Source organism: Onychostruthus taczanowskii, unplaced genomic scaffold (genome assembly GCF_017590055.1).
Source record: "Onychostruthus taczanowskii isolate IOZ18803 unplaced genomic scaffold, ASM1759005v1 scaffold57, whole genome shotgun sequence".
NCBI lineage: Eukaryota > Metazoa > Chordata > Aves > Passeriformes > Passeridae > Onychostruthus > Onychostruthus taczanowskii.
The window spans coordinates 520,616-548,091 of record NW_024503346.1 but is presented as its reverse complement, the minus strand read 5'-3'; the positions used below and the strand labels follow the sequence as shown (position 1 = coordinate 548,091).

The window sequence follows — 27,476 nt, the reverse complement described above, 5'->3', positions numbered from 1 at the left end:
GGTCCCAAATCCAGCCCAGGGGTGTCCCTGTTCCAGCCCAGGGATGTCCCAAATCCAGCCCAGGGATGGTCCCAAATCCAGCCCTGGGATGTCCCAAATCCAGCCCAGGGATGGTCCCAAATCCAGCCCTGGGATGTCCCAAATCCACCAAATCCGGCCCATGGATGTATCAAAATCCAGCGCATGGATGGTCCCAAATCCATCCCAGGGAGGGTCCCAAATCCATCCCAGGGATGGTCCCAAATCCAGCCCAGGGATGTCCCAAATCCAGCCCAGGGATGGTCCCAAATCCAGCCCAGGGATGGTCCAAAATCCAGCCCAGGGATGGTCCCAAATCCAGCCCAGGGATGGTCCAAATCCAGCCCAGGAATGTCCCAAATCCAGCCCAGGGATGATCCCAAATCCAGCCCAGGGATGTCCCAAATCCAGCCCAGCGATGGTCCCAAATCCAGCCCAGGGGCGTCCCTGTTCCAGCCCAGGGATGTCCCCAATCCAGCCCAGGGATGGTCCCAAATCCAGCCCAGGGGTGTCCCTGTTCCAGCCCAGGGATGTCCCAAATCCAGCCCAGGGATGGTCCCAAATCCATCCCAGGAATGGTCCCAAATCCATCCCAGGGATGATCCCAAATCCAGCCCAGGGATGTCCCAAATCCAGCCCAAGCCTGAGAGAAAGGCCATCACGTGGAAAATTTACTGTGTGCCTTTGATATCTCCAGAGCATGATTTCACTGCAAAACCATCTGTCATGTTTATGTTTATTGCCCAGCAAATTGTGTAGATGCTTTTAGAAGTTCTTGTTTATCTATTTAATTAAAAATTGGGTTTTAAACCATGGATCAGGAGGAGCCCTAAACTGCAGGAATTATTTATTGGTGCAATACAGTGGGAGATCTCCCAGAATCCTGGCTCTACTCTGTTGGTTTCATGATGGTGGTGTAGCTGAAGTAATTTAATTCTGTTAGTTTGTAAGAAGGATACTTGGATTGCAAGACAAAGCTGCTGGTTGGTATGAAAAGCTAAAATTAAGGTTTTCCCATAAAATCCTAATTCCTCCCCCTTGTTAATCTACAGAGAAGTGCAACCTGCAAATGTCAGATGAAACCTTTATTCTTTACCATCTCCAATAACATCTTATCCCTCTAATATTGTGTAATTTTCTCCTGGTTGAGTCACTGAAAGTAGCTAACGTTCCTGAAATGGTCTTTCATTCCTTCCAGAGACCAACAAATGGTGGAAAATTCCAACCTGAGCGTTTTTAGCTTTGGCAGAGGCACAAGTAACAGAATACAGATCACCCTGGGCAGGTCAGGCAGGTGCCCCCAGTGCAGCAATAGGAGCAGCTCTTCTGCACCGACTCCTTCATCCCCCCACAGGCATTTTCCTTCTCTTGACCTCTTCTGAACCAGATTTGAAAGACATTAGTTTGTAAATCTTGGGGTTTGAGAAGGAAAGGTGCCACTTTGGGATATCACAGCCCCAAAAAGGCATTGGGGTTCAATATCAATCGAGCATTGAGTAAAACAGCAAGGACTTGCTTTCCATCCCCTGGCTGTCATCTCCCACCTCTCTCTCTCTTGAGAACTGTTGCCTTTTCACCCAGCCAATGCACTGACCTGGGTGGTGAATTGGGAGAATTTGCAGTCCAGCTGCCCTTGTTTACATCAGTTTTGTACCTTGGGAGTTTGAGGCTGTGTCTGAGGCTCTGGGGGGGCTGTGTGTGCTCTGCAGTCATTCCCAGGAGCTGAGCACTGGGGATGTGCCCATGATGGAGTTGAACTCACCCTGGAGATGTGTTTCAAGGGAAAACGACTGTCAAAATCTAAGGGCTGCAGTTACCTTTGCACATGGATCCGTTCCAGTGGCACAGAGGCCCTGAGGACTGGGGTCCCTGCTGTGGTTATGGGGGGCACAGGGGCATCCTGCAGGGCCCAGCTGGCAGGTTCTCTCCTCGGGCTGCAGCTCTCCAGCTGCCCGGGGCTGACACAGCCTCCTGCTCTCGGGGGGACAGGGGCTCCTTCAGGACCCAGGAACACTCCCTTCAAACCTGGAGACTGTCAGCAGGCTGAAGGATTTGTTTGTATCCACAAAGTCACCCCCCTGAATGTACTTTAGTCCATATTAGGGCTGGAGCATCACATTTCTCCTGATCAAGCAAATGATTGGGAGGTTTGGTTTCAAATTGCACTGCAAAGACTTGTAAAGCAAACCACTGAAGCTCCTGGGTGGCTCCCCAGACAATGCTGCTTGTTTGTGCTTGTTCCTATCCTAATTAAACTTTTTCCACAGAGAAACTCTAGTTTTAGTCATTTTTTTCCCCAAAATTGAACTGTTCATTTTTGGTTTACTAAATTGAAATCCACAAAGACAGATGCTTTAAGAACAGACACTGAGACCTGTTGTTCACGTTGTTGAGTCTGACTTTGTACAATGCATCTTCACTGAATTCCCTTGTCTGCAGGAGCTCTGGGGGCTCTTAGCTGCTTTGAGTGCAAAAGCAGCTGCTGGGACCGTGGGCATTCACTCCCAGAGCTGGCACAGTGCCTGAAGCTCAGCCCCTGAGGCTCCCCCAGCCCACACCAGCCTCCACACTGCTGCCATCCAGCTCCCTTCCTCCTCCCCTCTGGAAGTGGGAATGGCTTGTGCAGCCGCGTGTAGCACCCCAAAAGTCAGTTCACATCTTAGCAGGACTTTTACTGCACAAAGTCGAAAACCACCCCTGCAGGACCAATAGCTTCAGGATAGGAGGAAATTGTAGCTGCTTTATGGAGCCTAAGGTCTCCTGGGATGGAACTCGTGCTGGCTGGCTGATCAGAAGAGCTGATTGCTGCGTGGCTTCCTCTGCCCCCTGCCCAGCCCTTCCCCAGTCAGAGGGGTGGGTGGGCAGGGGTGAGCTGGCAGGGCAGGGCTGGGCTGGGCAGGGCAAGGGTGGGCAGGGCACTGAGCCTGGCTGGGCTGGGGACTGAGCCTGGCTGAGCTGGGGACTGAGCTTGGCTGGGCTGAACCTGGCTGGGCAGGGCATTGAGCCTGGCTGGGCTGGGCTGGGCACTGAGCCTGGCTGGGCTGAACACTGAGCCTCGCTGGGCTGAACACTGAGCCTCGCTGGGCTGAACACTGAGCCTCGCTGGGCTGAACACTGAGCCTCGCTGGGCTGAACACTGAGCCTCGCTGGGCTGAACACTGAGCCTCGCTGGGCTGAACACTGAGCCTCGCTGGGCTGAACACTGAGCCTCGCTGGGCTGAGCTGGGCACTGAGCCTGGCTGGGTTGGGGACTGAGCCTGGCTGGGCTGAGCACTGAGCCTGGCTGGGCTGAGCATTGAGCCTGGCTGGGCTGGGCACTGAGCTTGGCTGGGCTGGGCTGAGCATTGAGCCTGGCTGGGCTGAGCACTGAGCCTGGCTGGGCTGGGGACTGAGCCTGGCTGGGCTGGGGACTGAGCCTGGCTGGGCTGAGCACTGAGCCTGGCTGGGCTGAACACTGAGCCTGGCTGGGCTGAGCACTGAGCCTGGCTGGGCTGAGCCTGGCTGCCCTGCTGTGGGTGCCACCAGCCCGGCTGGGCTGGGGACTGAGCCTGGCTGAGCTGGGGACTGAGCCTGGCTGGGCTGAGCCTGGCTGCCCTGCTGTGGGTGCCACCTCCCCTGCAGGGCCCTGGGAGCCTTCCTGAGCTGGCCCAGAAAAAAGGGCTGCTTTTTTTTCTGAAAGGGCTGAAACTTTTTTCAAGGTCTGCCTATTTTCTACCAGTTTCCCATAAAAGATGAGCCAGAAAAAGCTTAACCTGTTGGAAACTCCCATCAGCTTGATTCTCACCAACATGTGCAGCTCTCATGAAAGCTTCTCCCACTGGTGGCAACAGCCCCTGTCAGTGGTAACAGGGTCAAGGCAAACAGTCTTGGACTAATGGACATTTCTTCAGATTTAAAGTACATTTAGCTGCTCGTTCATCCCCCATCACATGGTGCCCATCTCTCAGGCTGAAAGGGAATATTATGGTACTTTCTTCCCGGGAGCCATGGGAGACTGCTCTCTGACTGCATATCCACTTTTAGGATCCACATATGCAAGAGCAGAGCAATTCTTGTTCTCATTATCCTCAGGAAACTCTCTGCGCTCCAGGACATTCAACTGATGGCATTTTTCCAGCCTTAGACCACGAAGCAGATTTTGTCTGCGGCCGAGTTCAGTGTTTGCTTTGCTTTGCTGAGCCCTCAGTGTTTGTTAAAGAGGAGCTGGGCAGGCCATGGGCCAGGGGTGGAAATCAGGGCAGTGGGACAGGAGTCAATCCCAGCAGGAACACGTTCAGGTCACAGCTCCCTTACTGCCACCTCCCCACCTCAGGGAGCTGCTCCAGGTTCAGGTGGAAGCCCTTTGGGAGGGGACCTGACTCCCCTGGCCCTGCTGTGGAGACTGTGAGAGCAGGCAGGGCCTCCTGCCCATGAATTCCTGGGAATGCTGCTGCCCCCAGGCTCTGGACCCTGGCTCTCCCAAGCGTTGTTGATAGGTAGGAGAAAATTCCTCAGATCCTTTTGCAAGTTCCCAAGCAGATGGGTGACAGGGACAAATCAACCCACTGGGGGCTTTTCATTCCTCAAGCAGCAGAAATATGGTTTTTTTCCTTCCCAGTCTGTATTTTTCGGAACTCTGTATTTTTCCTTCCCAAAGCAATTGTATTTGGTCTCAAACCTGCTGTGAACAAGACAGACACAGCTGGGAGGTGATGTTTTACACACCCGAGGGGACAGGTTGGTGCTTCCACGGCTTCCAGCGCCCCCAGAGTCCTCCTCATCCAGAAAAAAGGAAAAGTGGGTCTGACAGAGCCATCCCTGGCAAGAGGAGCCAGGGGCCAGTGCCTGTGGTCAGCGAGCTCAGACAGACTGAACAGATCCACGAGGAGGAGGAGGAGATGCACATCCTGAGGAAGGCAGAGAGCGGGTGCCACGGGGGATGGCTCCGAGTGCTTTGTGGGAACCTGAACAAGAACTTGTCTGATAACAAGTGAGCATACAGAGGAAAGGTGGGTCTGACAGAGCCAGGGGCCAGTGCCTGTGGTCAGCGAGCTCAGACAGACTGAACAGATCCACGAGGAGGAGGAGGAGATGCACATCCTGAGGAAGGCAGAGAGCTGGTGCCATGGGGGATGGCTCCGAGTGCTTTGTGGGAACCTGAACATGAACTTGTCTGAAAACCAATGAGCATGGTGTGTCTGCACAAATGAGCACAGGTGTGTCTGTCTCCACACAATGTGCACAGGTGTGTCTGCACACAATCTGCAAAGGTGTGTCTCCACACAACATACATGGTGTGTGTGTCTCCACACAATGTACATGGTGTGTCTGTCTCCTCCTGCCCATGAATTCCTGGGAATGCTGCTGCCCCCAGGCTCTGGACCCTGGCTCTCCCAAGCGTTGTTGATAGGTAGGAGAAAATTCCTCAGATCCTTTTGCAAGTTCCCAAGCAGATGGGTGACAGGGACAAATCAACCCACTGGGGGCTTTTCATTCCTCAAGCAGCAGAAATATGGTTTTTTTCCTTCCCAGTCTGTATTTTTCGGAACTCTGTATTTTTCCTTCCCAAAGCAATTGTATTTGGTCTCAAACCTGCTGTGAACAAGACAGACACAGCTGGGAGGTGATGTTTTACACACCCGAGGGGACAGGTTGGTGCTTCCACGGCTTCCAGCGCCCCCAGAGTCCTCCTCATCCAGAAAAAAGGAAAAGTGGGTCTGACAGAGCCATCCCTGGCAAGAGGAGCCAGGGGCCAGTGCCTGTGGTCAGCGAGCTCAGACAGACTGAACAGATCCACGAGGAGGAGGAGGAGATGCACATCCTGAGGAAGGCAGAGAGCGGGTGCCACGGGGGATGGCTCCGAGTGCTTTGTGGGAACCTGAACAAGAACTTGTCTGATAACAAGTGAGCATGGTGTGTCTGCACACAGTGAGCACAGGTGTGTCTGTCTCCACACAATGTGCACAGGTGTGTCTGCACACAGTGAGCACAGGTGTGTCTGCACACAATCTGCAAAGGTGTGTCTGCACACAATCTGCAAAGGTGTGTCTGCACACAGTGTACCTGGTGTGTGTGTCTCCACACAATGAGCACAGGTGTGTCTCCACACAACATACATGGTGTGTGTGTCTCCACACAATGTACATGGTGTGTCTGTCTCCACACAATGTGCACAGGTGTGTCTGCACACATTGTACATGGTGTGTGTGTCCCCACCCAAAGTGCACCACATGGTGTGTCTGTCTCCACACAATGTGCACAGGTGTGTGTGTCTGCACACATTGTACACGGTGTGTGTGTCTCCACCCAGTGAGCACAGTGTCTCCTGTCCTCCCCCAGAGTGCTGCCAGGTGAGCAGGGCTCAGCTCTGCCAGCCCTGCTCAGGGCAGCAGGGAGGGAAGCCAGCCCAGAACGAGGGGGTTTGGGCCACCCCTGGGACTCCAAAATGCATCCAAAAAGTTTAGACAAGCTGAAAACTCCAACTCTTTATCTTTCTTTAAGGTTCATTTCTGGATCGTGTTTTGCTGTCTGCTTTCAGTATTTCCCCCTGGTATTCCAGTATTTCCATGCTCCTGGGCTCTCAGTAGCACAAGCACTATCTATCTCAGTTCTTTTTGCACTTTTCAACACTTTTTATGGATCTCTGCCAAGGAACCTGATAATTTTTTTTCCCATTTAAGGGAAAGAATTTTGGGCTATAAAAGAAAATCTCGATTGTACCTAAAGTGTTTCCAGTCTGGAAAGAAAATCCCTGGAAACTGAGGGAAGTCTTAAAGGGACATAATAGGAAACACTCTGCAACAGAGGCAGTTTATTGTGCTTGATTGCCTTTCCCTCTCCCTAGGACAAGCACAAGGCCCTTGGGCTGCAAGAACAATATGGGTTATTGTCACCTCTTAGGGCTCGTTTCAGAGTGTGAAACTCAGCAATGGGGAACCAGAGGAAAGTCGGGGGGGCCACCAAAGCTGCTGCTGCCCTCCCTGAGGGGACCCCGTGTCCCACAGCCACGCTGTGACAGGGCTGGGCCCAGGTTTGCAGAGGGGCCAGGAGCCTTCCTTTTCTCAGAGCCCTTTGCTTTCCTGCCAGCAGTGAAATGAAGCAAAGCAGCCTTCCCTCTTGCTTCACAGGATGGACAGGAAGATGCCAGACTGTCCCACGGTGCAGGGGTTTGGGAGGGTGTGATGCTCTCCTTATGCAGGCAGAGGAGGCACTGCAGATCAGCAGAGGGATATTTATTCCCACATTTAGGCTCAGCCTATTTCCCTCTCATGTTGCAGCTCAACAAACACTGCCTTACGAACCTGCTGTGCCTGGCAGTGAAATCCAGATATGCCTGTGCCACTGAATGCAGGCCAGGAGAACACACCTTTGCTGTGCTCTGCATATGTCCCCTGAGGTCCTGGGGGTTTAAGGTGTTTCCTTGTCAATAATGCTGTAATACCCAGAGAGAAACAGGCTTTGCACAAACTGCATCCAAACACTTGGCCGGCTCCGTAGGCTGGGGAAATAACAAACCATAAATTAAGTTTGCAAAGCTCAGAGTACAAAAATATCAATTGAAATGTGTATCCAAACCAAGAGTGGGTGAAACAACCTTGGAGAAGAGCGAGCTGGATGCACATTTCTGCATCTCCAGGCCTGCACTGCCCCTCGCTGACAAACTCTTCGTGTGGGACAAGAAATGCTGCAGGGAACAGATGTCCTGGGGGTGGAAACATCCTCTCCTCTCCCCAGACTCGTGGATCACCCCAGGCAGAGCCAGCTGGAGGGACTGCCCGGGGCAGGGCTCCCTCTCCCAGCTTCCCCAGTGCCAGTTTCAGCACTGGCCAGAGCAGCAGTGGAAGGGGGCTCCTGGCACTGGGGGAGCCTGTGCAGCCCCTGCTCGTGCCCCCCTCCAGGGCTGCTGCTCCAGCCTCGGGCACAACCAGTGGCAGATGCAGGAAGGGACAAACGCCCTGCTAACAAAGCCAAGGTGCCTCTCCTCCAGGGATTTAACTGGCCAATCTGACGCATCTCCCCGCATTAGGCTACTTGTCATTTCCCCTCCCAGCATCACGAGGGGGATAACGTGCCCAGGGGTCAGTGCTGACAAAGCCTCGCTCTCCTGTGGCACCTGCCAGCTGGAACTTTCAAAGCATTTTATAATCATTACCAGGCTGAGCTTCCTAGCCCTGATCAGGGGTTTTGTCTCTGTTGTAAGGGGAGTAAAGTCGGCTGTGGAGGTGGAATGATGACAAAGCAACAGGAGAGTTTAAGTGCTCTCAGTATAGCCCTGATGTCTGTCCTGTACTGGAAGTATTCATGGGGTAGGAGGAGCTACTTCACTGAGGGGGCCCTGGGCTGGGATTATGCTGGTCAACAGGTTTTATTCCCAGTTCTTCACCTTTCTGGGTGATCTTGCTTTTCTATATCTTAATTTCCCCTTCTCCAAAAGGAAGGTAGTGACCAACTCCTTGTAAGAAATTCCTAAACAAACAGCTGACATGCAGTTGTGTGAAGTACTGAACAAAAGCACCGTTTGGGATTTCAGAAAGAAACCTCTGGGGAAGGTGTAGGCATTCAAGCACCAAATATAACAGTCCAGCACTGACATTGAGAACACTGGGCATCAGGATCCAGGCACGGGCGAGAGAAGCACAGACAGTGGGGAAAGCAGCACGGGGGTCATTTTTCCTAGTTAATCACATAAAATCACACCGGGCTCCAATTTCAGGAACTGTCACCAGAGTCCAGGAGCCCTGAGCAATCAAGGCAAGAGAAGGGCACAGCTGTGTACGCCTGGTACACAGTCCAAACAGGTGAACTGCATTAAACCATACTAATTTGTACTAATGGAGCTCCAGGCTGCTGCTGAGGGCCATTTCCCCCGGTGGGAGTGAAGGAAGGAGACAAGAGGGACAGCCTGCCAGAGGAATACTTCGATTGCTGCGCTGTTGCCTGGAAAGCCAACGTTCTTTCTATTTCTGCTGTGATTTCAGGTTAGTAAACGCTGCTTTACGTTATATTTACAGTCCTAACCGGCAGCAGAGATCCCCTGCTATTCCTCCTGTCTGTTTCTGCAAATATCCGCACCCACCGCTGCGGGCTCGCTCCTCCGAGGGGCGGCCGGGCTGGGGGCGCGGGCCCGGCTCGCCCTCGCCCCCGGGGTGATGAGCAGCCGCTGCTCCCGGCCGGGCAGCCCTGGCAGGCGGGGGCTTCCTGGCCCGGCGGAGCTGCAATGCTGGGCTCCGGCTCACGGTGGAGCTGCCCGGCCCCGGCCCCGACCCCTCCGGAGCCGCGGGCCGCACTTGTTGATCCGCGGGCAGCGGCAGCAGCGCCGGGGCGGCCCTTGGTGCGCGCCCGGGCCCCGCGGCGGGCGGCGGGCGCAGCCGCGGCGCCGGCTCTGGGGAGGAGGGAGTGAGGAGCCGCAGCCGAGGGAAGGCCTTGGAAAGCTTCCTGCCGGAGGGAGCCGCTTCACCTCGTTTCGCTTCCCCTCCCCCTGGGCTCCGTGGACAGCCGGGAGAGCCGCCGCCATCCCTCCGCCTCGGGCTGCCCGGGGGGGATGCGAGCGGGGCCGCCCCTGCCGCCCGCCCCGCCGCAGGATGTAGCCGCCCTCGGCCCCGCGCCGCCTCGCCGGGAGCCCGCAGGAGGAGGTAGGTGAGGGCTGGGCTCGGGCCGCGCCACGGCAGCCTGTGCCCGTGAGCGGCGGCCGGAGGCAGCGGCGGGGCTCCGCTTTTTGGGGCTGGGGGCGACCTGGGTCGGCCGAGCCCCGCGCTGTGCCGGCTGCGCGCGGGGGAGCCGCTCCTCTCTGCGCCGGGGTTTCTCTTCGTGCCATCTTGTGTAAGCAACAGTGCTCGGGGCTGTCAGGAGCCGCCCGGCTCCCTAAGACAGGCTCGGGGATTTTTCTCATTCCGCTCTTCGCTGCTTTCCCGGTTATGCAGAGGCCGGTGTGGGGGGCTTGGGGGGCGTCCCTGGGCAGCCCAGAGAGGCAGAGCTGTAAATCCTCCCTTTTCCCTGCCCCATCTCTTTCCCCCGGGAGATCTCCGAGGCTGGAGTTACTAAAAGCCTCGGCAGCCTACGCGGCCGGGCAGGGCGGGGGGCACGGGGTCCGGCGGGGCCGGGCGCTCCGCGATGGGAGCCCGCTGGCCGCGCATCGCCGAGCGGCGCTCCGGCGGGGGCGGCGGGCGGGGACCCACCGCGGCCTCTCTTGCAGCTCCGGGGCATGGAGGGCAGCGAGAGGTGAGCAGAGCCGGCCCCGCGCCCTGCCCCGCGCCGCTCCGCGCCGCGTCCAGCCCCACGGCCACCAGCGATGCCTCTGGGGATGAATAAGCATGGATCTCGCTCTACTACCTCTTTGCCTCCGGACCCCGCCGAGATCGTCAGGAGCAAGGCCTGCTCCCGAAGGGTCAAGCTCAACGTGGGGGGGCTGGCCCACGAGGTTCTCTGGCGGACCTTGGACAGGTTGCCGCGGACCAGGCTGGGTAAGCTCAGAGACTGCAACACGCACGACTCCCTCATGGAGATCTGCGACGACTACAACCTGGAGGAGAACGAGTACTTCTTCGACAGGCATCCCGGGGCGTTCACCTCTATCTTGAACTTCTATCGCACTGGCAAGCTGCACATGATGGAGGAGATGTGCGCCTTGTCCTTCAGCCAGGAGCTGGACTACTGGGGGGTGGACGAGATCTACCTGGAGTCCTGCTGCCAGGCCCGCTACCACCAGAAGAAAGAGCAGATGAATGAGGAGCTGAAGAGAGAAGCGGAGACCCTGAGGGAAAGGGAAGGGGAGGAATTCGATAACACTTGCTGTGCTGAGAAAAGGAAAAAGCTCTGGGACCTCCTGGAGAAGCCCAACTCCTCCGTAGCGGCCAAGGTAAGCGTTCCACACCTCTGCTCTCCACTGGCTCGTGACTGGTGATGCTTACCTGAGGTGCTGCCCTTGCTTTAGTGTCTGGGCACTTGTGGCTGGATGGATGCTGGCAGCGAAGGGGAGGAAGGCCTCTCACATGCAAATGAATTTCAATGGTTTTTGGGTGGTTTTTTGGTAGTTTGGAAGGGATGTGGTTTGAGCGTCCCTGGGGCAGCCGGGGCTGCTCAGTGTGGGAGAAGCTGAGCAGTGGCTCAGCGTGCAAAGATTGCTCTGGCTGGACGTTTTAGACTCGTTACCCACTGTGTTGATGCAGTTTGTGACAGAGATTTCTTTGGGCCTAGAACGTGTGAGTCTTCTGCTGTTTAACCAAACTGGCTTTCAAGAAACCACTTCTGCTTGAGCTCCTAGACCCAGGTGCAGTGAGGAAAGCATGCCTTCCATTCCAGGGCTTAACTGAATTTTTTTTGGTAGTGAAATGTTTCTCCTAGTTGTTTGTATCACGCACTCCTAGGCTGCGTGTCTGCTGAAGCTGCTGTTTGAATTCCATCCTTTACCTGATTCCAGCCTTTTTTAAGTCTTGCATGTGCAAGTGATGCAGCTCTGTCAATAGCTGAAGTGCTGCTTACTCTGAAGCTGGTTCCAGTGGACAGATCTCCTTGAAGGCATTTTGAAGATAAGATCCATGTTGGGAGAAACCAGTGTCAGAGTTGGCTCTGATAATTTAGCTGCCTCATGTTAGTCACATTTTCTTTAGTGAGGAAAATCTCTGCGAACACAGTGATTCAGTAACCATGGGGACAAAAGTGAAGGGGGAGAGGTTGAAAACTGTGGGATGAATAACTGAAAAGCATGAGAGACTGAGCAGTAGGGACCAAAACTTGAATTTTCTATATACCCACGTCCTCACTGTGTGGCAGAGAAGCCACAAGAAGCCCTGGCTACCTCTGTGGTGCATCTCTCTGTACAAACATCTGCAGACCTTGGCTCCATCCCTTAGAAGTCTGGCTTGGATGGGCTACTTTTGAAAACAGACTTCTTTACCTCTTTTTTTCCTCTTCTCAAAATGCTGTACATCGAGAACCAAGAGCATGTATGAAACTTTGGGGAAGGGATTTCATGAGGTGTGGGCTGGCTCAGCCTGGCACGGGAAGGGGAGGCATGGTCTGCCTGCTGAACCCATTATCACTTTTTTAATGTCAAACAGAGCCCCAGAGTGCCTCTATCTCTCCAGTGGCACAGATGACACCGTGATGAACACATTAATAATTTATAAGGCTCCTTTGGCACAGTCCTGGAATCCTGAAACACAGGCCCCAGGCTTTGCTGTCTGTGGCACTGACTCAAAATCCATTAGAGACTGTTGATGTTCATGATTTATTGTATATGAGCAAGGGTCATTCTTGCCAAATAAGTGTCTTTTGTGATTTATAAATGAAATACTCTAGCTTCATTTTCTGAGAAAATTCTCGGAGTAAATGCACCCGGCATTGCAGGCTCTGGATTAATTGAGAGGGAATGGTAATGCATCATTACCCATAGCATTTAAAGCTGCCATTCTGTGCCTTCATTACTGCAAAGAAAGTGATGCTGTGTGTTCTCAAATCCCAACTATTCCAGCAGTTCCCAAACACAGATTCCCGCTCGTTTCGTGTGCTAGCAGGGCAAACAGGCCTGATGAACAATTAGCTTAGCAGGCAGGGACAGCAGCTCTGCTAAGCCCGTTCTTTATCCGATTTGCTCCCTGCTGCTGGATTGCCTTTCCCTCGTGCCCTTAGCTTTGATCACCTGCCCGAGAATTCAATGCACCTATTGAACAGGTTGGACTCAGCCTCGGTGGAAGGACGAGGGGAGAGGCCCTTGGCAGCCTGGCTGTCAGGGTGCCCAGGCTCCCGTGCAGCTGCAGCTGTGCCCAGGCTCCCGTGCAGGGTGTGCTGGGTCTGAGCCCCTGGCTGGCAGCTCCTGGCCAGCTTTCCCCTGGCTGCTCAGGGCAGCACTCCTGCAGAGGCCCCGGGAGCTCCTGTCACCTCTCCTGAAGCCAGACTCCCTCTGCTTTGCCAGGGCTGGGAGCTCACACTGTTCCTGTGGAAAGGGAACAGAGTAAACTGTCGGGAGCTTTAATGTCACGCAAGGTCCCAGAACTGCTGTTGGGGAAATCTGAACTACTCTTGTTTATTATGTCTCTGCAGACTTGCTCCACTCAGTGCAAAGGGTTTTCCATGCACCAGATACCCTCATGTTCTCTTTAAGAAGTCCAGAAAACGGGTACAGGTGCAGGTTCCCCCCCCAAGGCACACCAGGGTCTTTGGCTGTCAGCATTGGCTGTATTTTAACATTTTCTGCACAGCACCTCCATGCCAACTACTCCTGGGTTATACTGGGACCAGTTAAACAGACAGAGTTGGTTTATGTTTGCTTGGTTTTCAGGGATTTGGGGTTGCCTTTTTTTTTATCCTTGGATGCTTTTTATTAGTTTTGTTTTTTATGGATTTTATTTTTATTATTTATTTAAATGGGACAATATGTGGCATACCCAGGTTGTAAAATAGCACTCGAATAAGAGAGGAAGAATCCCCCAGACCTTAGTTTTTGTTGCTTTCTTATCTCCCTGGAGATTTACCTGTATCTTCTGATTACTCTGTCAGGCTTTTAAACCAGCCATCGTGGCCAGCAGGGTTTTATTTGTGTGCTGGAGAGAACTGTGGTAGTGAGTGGAGAGAACCCTCCTGGATCTTCCACTGCCAGTCCTTGAGAGGCCCCAGGTTTGCAGAGGAGGTGCTGTCCCCCTGCTGTCCCCCTGCTGTCCCCCCTGAGCTGTCCCTGGGGCACAGCTGTCCCTCTGTCCCTCTGGGAGCTGTCAGACCCCCAGCACTCGGGGCAGGCAGGCTCCCAGTGCCCAGGCTGGTTTCAGTTCACCCCCTGTGCCTTGGGATGCTCAGTGCTGCCCTGCACTCACCTGCCCAGGGGAAACCCTGTGACAGAATGCAGCACTCGAGGGACTTGCCCCTGTCAAATGAAAAAAAGTACCAGGCAGTTATTAAATAGAACTGTGTTCATCTCCTTCTAACCTTAGCATATATTTTAAAGGATCTGATTCTCCCATTTCCTGTGGTTATTTGCCTGCATATCCCTGAGAAATGTTCACTGCAGGCGTTGTGGATGCTTTCTCCTCTTCCTGCAATCGCTGTTTTTGCATGTTCATGCTTATTTTTATCATTCTCCCAGTCTATCTTAATAGTTTGGTGGTTGATTCTTGGTTTTGTTTTTTAAATAGTATTCTTCGTGTACTTTGGTGTACTCACAACATCCATTTTTAACCACAGAGGACTCTGGTGCTCGCTTCTGTCATGGTTTACTCTAGAAGCTGACGAGGTGCAGATATTTTCTGGAGTAGCTCTCACACTTTGTTGCACGGCAGTTTTCCTTTCACCAGGAAAGAACAGCAGCTCTCCAGAAGCCAGGCAGAGCTGCTGCTGTTCCTCGGGCGCAGGGTCCGTGCCAGGGCAGCAGTGGTTAGCGCAGCTCCGGCGTTCTGGTTTGGGCTTTTGATCCTCATTGCTCCTTCCCCTGCCAAGGCTGAGCTTGGGCAGCTGGTTCCTGTCACCCTCAGCCCAGCTACCAGTCCTGCCTTGCCAAAGTCCCCTCTGAAGCTGCTGCTTTCCAGTGACCAAGGCTGGCTGGGATCCGTGGCTCTCTCACCTGCCTGGCCCTTGGGAGAACCAGCCTGGCTGTAATTCCAACCAGCCTTCATGTGCTGTCCTGAAAAATGAAAGGCTGCAGTTGTTGGAGCTCTCCAGTACAAACAAATAACAAATTAGACCAGCTCAACATCTCAGATTAACACCTGTGGTTCTGGAAATTCTCTGATCACCTGCACCCTCCCAGCAGCTCTGCAAGAACATTGCCCTTTTTGCTTCTTAAGAGGAAAGTATTTCCTTTCCTCCCTTAGTCCTTACAAATGATTTCCCGATCAATATTTGAGCAATTAGTGTTGCATGGGGTGTGGGGGGGAAGTCTGCTCGTCTTACAGACTCCTCTGCATGTGCTGGTTTCATCTATTTTTCTCTTGCTGTCCTGAAGGCTGAGAAAAACACGATGACATCACCCACTTTGCAAAAAGCTTCTCTGCATATCTGCATGTCAAGTAGGATGTGCACTTCCTCTCCTCCTCGCTGCCTCCACTTCCCACTTGTCCCTGTCCTGTTGGGAGCTCAGCTGCAGTGATCCCTCCCTTCTGACAGGCTATTTCTCATCTTTTCCCCTGCTCCTGCTCTGCCTTTGCCAGTGCAATAATATCACATTTATCCTTGAAAACATGCAACTCCAATTCGGTAATCTCATTATGCATGCCTCTACCTTCCTTGAACAGCTTTTCTCTGCTGCCCACTGCTCTCTGCTGCTAATCTCTGGATGCATTGCTTAGGGACTGGGGAGGATGCTCTGTAAGCTCTTTTCTTATTATTGTTGATAGTAGTGACAAAATAAGAATGATAAAAGCCTCTTGGAGATGCATTTGCTACATCTAGAGCGTTCTTCCCCCACATGGGCTTTCTATTCCTGGCCCTCCCTTATGGTGTGCAGTTTTCATTCATCTCTAAACCTGCCTGAATTTAGCATTTGGCAGAGGAAACCCCTCTCCTGAATCGCAGGGGTCACATCTTAGCCGTGTCCTGTCTGTCTCCAAGGGTCCCATCACAGGGCAGATGCTGACTTTGACTATTAAAGGCACATTGCCCATATTTTGCCTCCATCTGTAACTTTTTTTAGTGTGATGCAGCTACTGCCTTGGCTTTTTTGCTATATATAGGAGACTTTTTCCCTTCATCCAAAATGAACTCATATCTTCAGAGATCCTCAAAAGCAGAGCCTCATTCCAAAGCCTGTCCCCTGGCTTCAGGGATTTGCCACTTTGGTCTGTAGCTTATCCCTGGGCTTCTAGCACAGCCCTGTCCTGTGGACACACAAGTGATTTCTGTTCTGGATCAATCTCTTTTCATCCTGCAGCTGCTTTCTGGGTCTTGTCCTTCCAGTGGACTTAAATCTTTTGTCTGGGGAGCCCTAATTGCTATGTTTAGTTGCCTGCAATGTCCTCTGTGTGTCTCCCCGCCGGTCCTGCCCCCGGTGCATTGCTGTGCTGCCAGTTCCCAGAACTCCTCTCCATACAGCCCCACCAATTCCCAGCTGGGGGAGAAGACCCCCAGCCACACCCCAGCAGAGCTGCCAGCTTGGCAGCTGTGTCCTGTGATTCCTTCCTGGTCCTGAAGAGAGCTGCTGGGAGTCCTTGTGACACGGGGTGTGTCTGCCAAGGTGAGCTTGTGCTGAGCTCTGCAGGTGGGATCCTCACCTCCCAGAGGGGATGCTCTCCCAGAGCTGCTGTGTCAGCCCATGGATCCAGGCAGGCAGTTGCCTGGTACTCCTTGTGGTTGGGGATGGTTTGGCTTCAGCTGTTTCCCATCCAAGCCTGCAGCTCTGTGGTCTCTGGAGAATTCTATCAAAGGAAAGTTAATTGCTGGGCCTTGTGTTTTGTTTGAGGCACTTGCCATCCAGCCCGTGGAGTGCCATGAACACGTGTATGCTGGCACACTCCTGGATTTTTAACTCCTCTGTGACTCCCTGCGAGGGGAGCCTGGAGTGGGTTTGTGGTCCTGCCTGAGCATCCACATCCGTGAGAGCCTGCCTGCCTCTGGAGGGAAGTGACAAGCTTACATGCTTGGGCTGAATTCCCTGGAGGACGTGTGCTATAGAAGTATAGTTGATGCTATTTTTAAAGCACCAGCTCTCATTTGTACCTTTGGAAAAAATCTCAGAGAAATTAATTCCCCTTGCTGCTCAGTGTTCTCCCATCCTGTTCAGCCTGAGAGCAGACAGGGTTTGAGGCGCCAGCATCGCCAGTCAAAATGTAGAAAATGTTGCAACAATGGAAAATTCCTGTTTTGTTCAGCTGTAACTGCAGAGGTTTAGTAATGATGGGATTCAGAAGAAAGTGCTGGGCCCAGCCCCCCAGGATGTGCTGGTGTGGGGTGATGTGCTCAGAGTGCAGGGGAGCTTTGTGAGGCTCACGGGGGCCAGCCCTGCCCGTGCCTCTGCAGGGCACTCCAGAGCCCCGTGGAAAAATCCATTCTTCTCTCAACTCTTCTTGCACAGTGGATAAATATCCTTGCTGTCACAGTCTTCCTTTTACCCATTTCTCCAATCACAATTTCCTTCTGATTTCTCATGATGTGAATGCCCCCATGGAGAGGAATAACCCAACGTTACTTTTCCAACGCGAGCGTTGCTATTTGTCATTGCTAATGGCAAAATATTTATGTCAAAGAGAGTTCACAGCTGATCACTTAGTCCTTACAGTAAACACAGTCACTGTGATTTACTCTGGAGAGGCCTGGCAGCAGCAGGGGCACAACGGGGCCGCTGTGTTCGAGCAGGGCTCTAGCACGAGCCTCCTCTCGAGAAGCTCTGCATCCATGTTGTGGTGCTGAGGCAGACGAGGATCAGACGTGCTGGGAGGGGTGTGCTTTGGCTCCTGCAGCAGCCAGAGGCTCAGCTCCCTCCTGGGCTGGGCAGGTTTCCCTCCTGGGCTGGGGGCAGCAGCTGGGGCAGAGCTCTGGGCAGGGAGAGGGGCTCCACGCTGCTCCGCCAGGCACTCGGGGGCTGCTGGCAGCTCCCTGCACGCACCCGCTGTGTGCAGTATTTATTTCCAATGAGCAGCTGATCTGTGCTGCCTCAGCCCTGGCACTGCCCATGCTCAGGCTGCCCTTGCCCTGAGCTCAGTCCTGGGGCAGCAGCCTCGTGTTCCCCTCCTGGCATTCCCAGCTCCTCGGTCCAGCGGCCGTAAACCTTGCAGGGAGCTTCCCCCTGAGCTGGCCCGGTCTCTGCTTTCTCCCCACTGTCCTCTCTTCTCTTTTGGCCTCTCCTGTCTCCTGCACAGCCTGGCACCGCTGAACACGTTTGCAAGAATGCCTTGGTGAGGTCTTGTTGTGGTTTCTAATGAGAAATTCTACCCTTTTGTGGAGGGATGGCCTGGAAGAGGGCTGAGGTAAGCACTGTGCCTCGGTGCCTGGCTATGGCCCCTCCCCAGGCACTAGATTCCCAAGCAGATTTATTTTCTAGGTCCCCAATAAGACCAGCAGCCCCAGTCCTGCTTCTGTGGAGGGTAAAACTCCCAGTGAATGTATTGGGAACAGATGAGTATTATAATGTCTGTGCTCATCAAGCAAAGCTCTCAAAGTGCTTTGAAAAGATGGATTAGGTAAGGCCAGGACAAACCTGTGATATATGTATTATCCCCATCTTAAAGTGAGGAGCTGAGCATTGCCCAAGGTCAGTGAGGAGGGCTGGGGGGAGCCTGGCTGCCCAGTCTGTGCCACCAGGACATTTCCATGGTCTGGATGAGCTTCCCGTGGCCCTGGCACTGCCAGCAGGGGATCCTGCAGAGGGCAGGGGGCTGGCAGCCCTCTGACAGTGTGTCCCAGGGGGTGGAGAGAGAAAACAGCCCACTTGCTGTTCCAGCACAGGCATTCCCCTGGAAGGAGCCCAGCCTGCAGGGAAAGTGCTGGAAACCCGTGCCAGGTTTGAGGGATGGGTGCTCACAGGCAAACAGCAGGTTCTCCTCTGATCTAAAAGCAGAAGGGCTGTTCTGGGGGGTTTCTGGCTCCAGGGAGGGATGCTGCTGAATTGTTGTGAGCAGCAAGGGAGTGCAGATGTCAGAGAAACACAGAAAAACCTGAGCTGTGAAATGCTCAGGTCAGTCACAGTGCATACCTGCTGCCCTGCACTCTGAGCTGGGTGAACGTGCATTGAACCTGCCCTTCCATGTGGGGATTGCTTTTCACCAGACTCAGCCTCTATGAGGAAGGTATTCATTTTCAATTTATTTAATATTTATTTTCAATATGCAGTATTTATTTTCAATGAAGGGCTGATCTGTGCAGCCAGCTCTGCTCTGAGCACAGCAGATGCAACGAGTGACCCAAGTGTTGCTCGACAGGAGCAGTGTCTCCTCAGACAGCCCAGCTGCCTCTTTGGTACCAACAGAGCTCAGAGCACGGGCTTGGGTCTCCTGGGAGCTCCCTCCAGCCTGGCTCGAAGATGGATTTGCATTTTTTGGTGTGCTCCCCCTTCCCCATTCACAGGTCTCTCCAGCCCCAGTGATTCCCGTGAGGCTGAGCTGAGGTCTGCAGTTATTCTGCTCTGGTGATATGGTGCAGGGCTGTGGATGGTTTGTGACCCTTCCCTGAGCTGCTGGCACTGCAGGGGAGGAGGCCTTAGCTCAGCACCCGGGCTCTTGGTTGTGTGTTTGGGCAAGAGAAATGAACAGCAAAGCCAAAACCAAGCACTTGGTGTTCAACTAACAGTGATGACATCCATCAGGTGTCTGTCTAATCTGATTAAAAACCTACAACCCTGGCAAAAGCTGGTGAACAGTCAAAGCAAATTGAAGGAACAATTTATTTTAAAGTTCTTTTTTTCTGCTGCATATAATCAGTTCCTGTTATAATGAGTTGAACTTACTCAATACTGTTTGGACTAGGATTTGTGCAGAGTCTCTAGCCAAAAGCACAGATTAGTTTTGTTTTATTTTATTTAAGTCCATTTGCTCTTGTTCATTTTTGAACAAAATGGAGCTGTAAATCTCATTTGCAGTACATAAACAGCATAAACACCAGAAATGCTCTCTCATTGGTACTGATAGGCAAAATGCTTCTAAAGCATGATTATGCTTACCAAATGTTCAGATTCAAGATTCCTTGTGGGTATCTCTCTAAAACACCTTCATTTTGCTAAAAATGGTGTGAGCAGAGAGGTCTGTTGCAGTGTCACCACTTAAAATCTTTTGTAGGGGCAGGAACCACAGCAAGCACCCTTCCCATGGCAAGGAATCTTTCCCGTGTGCCAGCTGGGCTCTGCCTGGGGGCTCAGTGGCATCCAGTGGCAGCACAAACAGGAATGGCAGGGTGCAGTGGCACGAGGCACCGGGAGCAGCAGCTCCTGAGAGCCCTTCTGTGTCCCTCTCCTGTCCTTCTCTGTCCCTGTGCCTGCCCCTCTCCTGTCCTTCTGTCCCTGTGCCTGCCCCTTTCCTGTCCTTCTGTGTCCCTGTCCCTGTGCCTGCCCCTCTCCTGTCCTTCTCTGGTGGCTGTCTGTCTGTCCCCGTGCGTCTGTCCTCCCAGCTGCCCTGTCACAGAGCAGTGTGCCTGTCCTGCTTTGCTTGGAGAGGGTGCAGAGGCCTCTCAGGGTCTGTGATGGAGAAAGGGGCAGAGCTGCAATTCACCCCTGATCTCTGGGCCCCCATCTCCCTGGGGCAGCTGGATCCCAGCTGGAATACATGAGAGCTGACCCCTTCTGTGGAACTGCCCAGGAATCCATCTCGATTGGGTTTCTTTGTATTTCTGGGAATCAGGCTTGTGTCTGGCACGTTCTCAGCTCTGAAAAACTTGCTTCACCCAGCTGTGATTCTTCTGTTTGTTTGAAAACGTCCATCTCTTGCTCTGCACACTTCCCTGCTTCTGCAGCCCATGCTGTTGCCAGCCATAGTGGCCACACACTAAACAAACTCTCTGCTCCCTGTAACTGGTGCATTTGACCACTTCCACTGTTAGCAACGTCTGCAACACCCTGCACTTCTCCATAACTCTCAAAACCACGGATTCCTCAGGTGTCAGGGCTGACGAGGAGTGGGACTCGCTTCCTCGGGCAGGGTTTGCTCTCTGCCCTCCTGCTGGAATAAGGAGCTCTCTCTCCTTGTTTACTCACTCCTGAGTTTTTGGGAAATCTGTCCTTCATAGCATAAAAGTTGAATCTTTTTAGAAAATAAAAGGATTAAAAAAAAAAAAGAAGCGTTGTCTTCCCTCCTGTCAATGTGCCAGAAGTTTATTAATAATACATAATAATTATATGTTGCCTTTCCTAGCTGCTTTCATGTGAGGATCTAAAAGTGCTTCACAAACATTAATTAAGTAATCCTCACGCCTGCCTGCTGCAGTAACTCTTGCTATCAATCTGCACTGAAATATGACAATGCAGAAGACACAGTAAATAAGAAAATCTCCCAGAGGCAGGCAAGAGCACAGCTGGTGTGGAAAGGCAAAGCAGGCTGGAGCAGATCCAGCCTTCTGTGGCTGGGCTTTGGTGAATCCAGCAGTTTCCCTGCACTGGTGCTGTTCCCTCTGGGGTGCTGGACACAGCAGTAGGAGATTTTCCTGACCCATGCAGGATTTTCTCTGCTGGCAAGAGGAGGGTTGTGCCTGGCAGCAGAGCCCGTGTCCTGGTTGAGAGCAGCAGAGCTGGTGGAGCAGCTCTCTGTGAAGCTGCCCCAGCAATGGATTGACTGATCCTTGCTCCAGGAGAGCCTCTGTTTGTTCCCTGGGCAGGAGGGTCCTGGAGGGGTCCAGCAGGTGCCTGCAGTGTCCCACAGAGGGTCTCTTTAACCCCCAGCTGCCACCCAGGGACCTCCACATGTTCCATGGTGTCCCCACAGAACGCTGCTCCTTCTCTTCTGCTCACAGACCTCAGAAGTCCTGCACAGGTGGGCTCAGAGCTCCCCCTGGTCCTTTCCTCTCAGTCCTTCCTGGACTGCTTGAGCAGCTCTGTCTCCTTACCTGGACTGGCATCCCTTGGGAGCAGCTTTTGTTAGGGCAGGACAGAGATGAAAAGTAAACGAACACCAGTGCTCTGCCAGCTAAAGCCCCCGTTTGCAGCTGAAAAAAGTGTGCCCACTGTGCCCACTGTGCCCACTGCCAGGGTGCCAGGCTGCACTCGGGCTGGTGCCACACTGTTTTTGGTCTCTGTCTCTGACCCTCCCCAGGTGGGAGTCGGACTGAGCCCAGCAGAGCCCAGCTGAGAGGAGCCTTGGGAAGCTGCTGCCTGTTCCTGGGAGGCAGCGGGGCTGGGACTGCCCTGGGAAGGACCTGCCAGGTTTTGGGGTGCACTCAGAGAGGTGCTGTCAGTGCTGGGAGGGGCTCCTGGGCCATTTCCCAGGAGTGCTGCACGCCCTGTGGCACCACGAGAGCCCTCAGGTACATCAAACTTCAATTTCTCCTCGGGGAGGAGATGTCCAGAGACACCACTGGCATTTACTTTTGGTTTGTTTTGGTGAAGAGGTGGCTTTGGTACCTCCAGGTGTGTTGGATCCTACGTACTGTTATTTTGACCCTCAAGGTAAATTCGAGGCAGATGAAGCGTAGTCTGGGAATTGTGATTAATTCCTGCTGGTCAGAGCCCTGGTAGCCCTGCCTTGGCCAAAGCAGATGCTGCCAAAGGGAGTTTGTGAGGGCCAGTGTTGTGATAAGGCACGAAATGATGACACAGACACTGCTGCTCTCGAGGGGAACAAAAAGGAAGCACCTTTATTTTCTGACTCCAACATTTATAGTTTTCCAAAGGTGACAGTGGATTGGAGGGTGCCAGTGCCACCTCTCCAATGCCACTGGACAGACCAAGGGTCCCTCAATTCTCTCCACCTCCATGAAAGAATGCAAAACATAGGTTATTTACAGAACTGTGTGTGAGAAAGTTTGTTGAAAGAATGTAAACATCAGAAGGCTTAACAAAGTCTTACAAAATCAGGGCGACAGGCCAGAAGCCTCGTGCATCCTTGATGCCACCCAAGGTGCCAACAGACCAGCTCTGGGTGTGTGTGTCCTCACCCCTCCTGGCTCCAGGACCCTGCTGCCTGCCCTCATCAGGAGATATCTGAGATATTTCCCCAAACACGAGATGTGCTGCATTCTAGAGCACGTCAGGTATCAGGGGCATGTTGATAATTGACGTGTTTGTGCTCTCTGGGTGTGTTTACACACAATGTGATTCTGTAGGTGTAACTTTAGACTTCTGCAATCCCAGGGAATGGTCTCACTTAACATCTGCAGCCCGGGCCAAAGCTCCAGCACAGGCCTGCTCAAATATCACATTTCCATCAGGCTAGCAAGTGCAGTGGGTCTCAGCAGAGGGGTCTTTGGCCTCTCTTTTCTCTCTGCTGAGCACTGGGGCAGGTGCAATTGCATTTTTCCTGCATGTTCATCAAGCTAATGAACACATTTGATGAAGTTTTTGGCTATGAATGAATGGGCAGGAATGAAACCCACTTGACTTAATAGTTATTTTTAAAGATGCTCTTAAGAGTGGCTGTGAAATACATCTTAGTTTGCACAGTCTTCTGGAAAATTTGCTTCATGGTCCAGATAACTTGAGCATGGCAATGCCACTTCCAGGAGTTATAGATGTAATTAATTTAATCCATAAACTCTTTGGAGGAAGTTCTGTCTTTTTGTTCTGTGTTTATATAGCACTAAGCACGGCAGGGTCTTGACTCACAGCTGGTGTGTGCTACCCCAAAACGAGTAATAAATATGTTTTACAGAGAAAGGCAGAGCTGCTGTGGGAAGGTGTGGGATTAGCCATCAGCCCCGGGCAGGAGGTGCCTTCCCAGGCTGGGGTTTTATTGGGGTTTGCTGCTATTTGTCTCTGCCCTGATATGGAAAAAGGGGCTCTGGGTGGCTGTCCTTTCAAAGGATGAGCCTGGACTCTCAGGTGTTTCAGTCTTCAATCTTGTTTGTTAATTCTTACCTACAATGTTTTCTCTCTGCCCAGCCGAGGTCTGTTCAGCAGGACAGCCCAGTGCACTCCCCCTGCCTCTCAGGCTGGTGCTGTCTTTTATACTAAAAACTATGTATACTATGTTTACTGTTACTTTCCAATACCTATCACCTGTGTTAGACAGTGACTTTCTACTCCAAACCAATCTGTGAATGCCAACATCATCCTGAACGTGGATGCCAGGGAGAAGGAAGAAGAAGGACAGGGCACACCCAAATCCCTCCATCCTGGAACCCCTGACCCCCATGTACAGAATCCCAAACCCCCCTGCACAGTGCTCCAAAATTTTTCCCTTCACCCTGTGATTGCTACTGCTGTGCTACTTAAACTTTTGTGACCTGTAATTCTTCATACAAAGTTGGTAATTTCCTCCATGGGTTGAGATCAAATTCCCAGGTGTCTTTGGCTTCCTGCCAGGGTCTCTGAGCCCCTGCCAGGGCTTTGAGCCATGCAGGGCACCCAGAGGGATGTGCTGGGCTCCGACAGGGTCTGTGTCCAGCAGGCTGGGGGTGGCCTGGGGCAGGGAGGGGGCTGGCTGTCCCTGCCCCAGTGCCCATGCCGGTGCCCCTGGCAGCCCAGCCGGGCACTGTGACCCCTCCTGCTCCTCTCTGAGCAAGGGCAGGGGGCTGTGCCACGGCTGCGGGGGTTTCAGGTGTAAATCAGAGCACGTGGGTGTGTCCTGTAGTTTATACAGCTATAGTTTATATGATGTAATCTGTGTGTGTAACAGCAGGATGACTGTGAGTTGTGTGTGGAAATGGTCAGCAGACCAGAACATTCTGTTAGCAGTTCGTTATCCTGACAGGAACTACATCTCTTCCTAAAATTACTCTTTTTTCCTTTTCCACCAGGTCCTTAAGCAGTTCATATCTTTGCAACCTCATCGTATATTATCACCTACCTGTTGGAATAATTCTTTTCCTTCCCATTTGCCAGGGGAATAAGCCATAACTCTGGCACAGGCTCCTTCTCCCTGCTCACAAAGATGATCTTTTGCATTAAAGTACATTGGAACCCCCTGTTAAAAAGGCTGTTTCTTCCAGTAAAATTCCTTCACCGCTGACCTCCGTGCTGCTGTCTTTCCCAGGCTGTTTCTGGTGACTCCAGCAGCTCTGTGTGCCTGAACCCAGCTCCGTGGCAGCCCTGGTTGGTCTCCCCCTTTTGCAGGGAGGGGACAGTCCCTGGGCAGTGCTGTGGCTGCTCCTGGCACCTCTGGGCATGGCTTTGCTCTCACTTTCCTGCTCCAAGAGGGGATTTTCAGTCTCTTGCGCCTCTGACCAACATCTGCAAAAATCTCTGTCTGCTTTTGAGAGACTGAGAATCTGTCTTTGCTCCTCCCAGCCCTGCCTGGCTGGGGCAGTCCTGGGGCAGCACTGCTTTGCCTGTACCTGGGCAAACCAAGGCCAGGCTGTGTTCTCTGCCCCGTGGGTACAGCCCCGTTTCTGCCCCTCAGAAGGAACACAAACACAGCTGGGTTTGGCCAGTTGTCTCCTCCTGATTGAGTATCCTAGGTGGTCACCAGCTACTGATCAACCTTAAATGTCTCCTCTTCTCCTCTCAGGCGGAGTCCCTAAGCTGTTGGGATGTGTGAACATGCTTTAAGCAAAGCACCCATCCCTGTGCCAAAGAACAGAGAAGCTGTGGCAAGGCTCCAGCCTCTGCACCTGTTCTGGTTTGCTCTTTGTGTGAAGTGCTGCATAATTGTCTTCTTCATTAGCTGCCTGCTGAATTCTGCTTTGCGAGGGATTAAAAACTCCAATGAATATGGATTATTTCAAATGTTTTCCTCTGGGACACAGTACTGAATGAAGATTTTTGGAGCTATATGTTTGTGTAATAGCAAGGGATGGAAGATGCCTTCCCCCACCTTTTCCACAGTCACCTCTTCAGAGCAGGGGTCAGACAGGGCTGATGTCCCCTCCCTGCCCCTGGGCACGCTCAGGGCTCTGACCCAGCTCACCTGCAGCTGGGCCTGCCTGCAGGCTAAATCAAACCCCTGCTAAGAGGGGGAAGCTTCAGCACACACAAAACCCAGTATTTGGGTGATCTCCTCAAAGTCAACAAGCCTGAAGCAGCTCCCAGCATGAGGCATGTAGCAAAGAGGGAGCAGGTTATGGTGCAGTTACAGGACCCATTGCACTGAAGAGGCCAGAGGAACATGCTGATGAAGTTTCTATAAAAATAAGGACATTTTCCTCCTCCAGTTACAATTTTTGAGTGCTTCAGGTTAATGTGACATCTGCAACAGCCAAGAAGCCTACAGAGATTTGTTTCTGTGGAACAGATGTTTAACAATCCAAATTTCATTTTATGTTTCTGTCTGTTTGGACACTTTCTTGTCATCTGCTTTTTGTGCCTGTGACTGTGACAGTGCTGGGCCCAGGAGCTGTGAGAAAGGCCTGACACAGGGAAGGAAACCTGGTTTTTTCTCCAATTCAGTAGTCTGCCACCACACTTTCAGCTCAAGTCTGTCCCCCTCCCTGGTGAAAGCAACATTTGATTTTCTCTCCTCCTGGCATAGCAGAGCCAGTCTCATTGCAAGAGAGGGGGGTGAACTTCTTTTTGACCCCATTGGGAAATATCCTCCCAAAGTGCCCAGCAAGGCCCCTCTCCCTGCCCTGCCCAGCCAGGGAACAGCCAGGCCCTTCTCTCCAGGCCATAAATCTCAGCCCTTAACTGGCTCTGCAGGGCTACTCTTCCTCTCCAGGTGAAGAATCACATGGCCATAAAATTTAGTAATGTAAACAAGGCAGACGTGGTCAGAATCCTATTTGGACAGATTTATAGGCTGACTCTGGAGCAGCAACCTCGCCTGGGCTTTGTGCCAGCAGTAATTAATATGCATCCTGGGCTGTGTTTTCCTTCTGGACAGTGTCCTTCTGCATGCTTGTGTGTTAGCCTGCAAGCACGAGAGCTGCTGTCTGCTGAGAGACTTTCCTGGGGAGCTGGAAAGCTATGGCCCTGCAGGTTGTGTGAGTGAGGCAGAGTGAGCAGCCAGGTTTGGAGAGCAGCACCTCCCCAGCACGTGTGAAGCCTCCAGGTAGCTGGCAGTGAGCCTCTGTGCAGTGGTGGCCATAAAGCCATCACTGTTTCTGCCTGCTCTGAGGGAAGAGGTGGCTGGAGAAACCCTGCTGGCACTGAGCAGTGGTGCCCAGCTCTGCTCTCTGTGCCACGTTTGTGGGAGGCTGTGCTTGTGCTCAGCTGCACATACCCACACCAATTTCCCTGCTGTTTACTTATTCCAGCCTAGTTGATTCAGCCCAACACGTCCACAAGTGCTTCCACGGGGTCTGCACGTCCCCCCAAAGCTGACTGAGGCTGTGCTGGGCTCTGCTGAAGGGGATCTGTGCCAGGGAAGAGCTGGGTGTCCCCTGGCACAGCCTGGGGTCTGCGATGGCCCAGAGGAGCCAAGGTGTCTGTCACATGGATTTACCCCCAATAAACCCTCCTAGCAGCAGGGTCCCATCTGACCCTGCCCCAGGCTGACCAGATGGGGGTGGATCAGGTTGCCTCAGGATTTGCCTCCTGTCCTGCAATGCTGGGTGAAGCCACCTTTTATTTTCTTATCTTATGGCTTTCTTGGAGCAGCACTGGTGTCCTTGGCTCTCCTCCTCTTCCAGGTGTTCCCACCCAGAGGTGCCAGGGGAGGTGCCCCCCCTCCAAGCTGCCCAGATTTGCCATCTTCCAGCCTTTGCTCTCAGGCCATCTCTTGGGCATTCATTTTGTAACTCCCCACTTCGAAAACATTGAAAAGTAGTGAAGGAATTAAAGACAAATGCAGAGAGGGTAGAGAAACAGCCCCATTTTATGGGTCATTCCAGTGCCATTCCCAGCACTGGAACTGAGCACAGATTTCCAGCTTGGGCCCTCACTCACACATGAAATCCATTCTCATTATCACCCTTGGAGTGAATCCCTCCTCTTCTCACAGTGCTCGTGTGTGGGGGGCTTTGGGCACTGTGAGCCCTCAGCCTCTGTTGGTAGGGTCACAATATAAAATTTGTCTCTAATTAATGACCTCATTAATTCAAGGCTATCT

The 27,476-nt window shown here is 52.8% G+C and overlaps 1 protein-coding gene across 1 annotated transcript in view; it reads left to right on the top strand.

The window, feature by feature from the left end:
- Nucleotides 1-9,337: 9,337 nt before the first annotated feature.
- Nucleotides 9,338-27,476, top strand: part of KCNB1 (potassium voltage-gated channel subfamily B member 1) — a 102,642-nt gene continuing 84,503 nt past the window's right edge. The window contains exons 1-2 of the mRNA XM_041417837.1: nucleotides 9,338-9,629; nucleotides 10,190-10,852. Coding sequence (XP_041273771.1) covers nucleotides 10,286-10,852 — 567 coding nt within the window. The 5' untranslated portion in view covers nucleotides 9,338-9,629; nucleotides 10,190-10,285. The remainder of the gene's footprint in view (nucleotides 9,630-10,189; nucleotides 10,853-27,476) is intronic.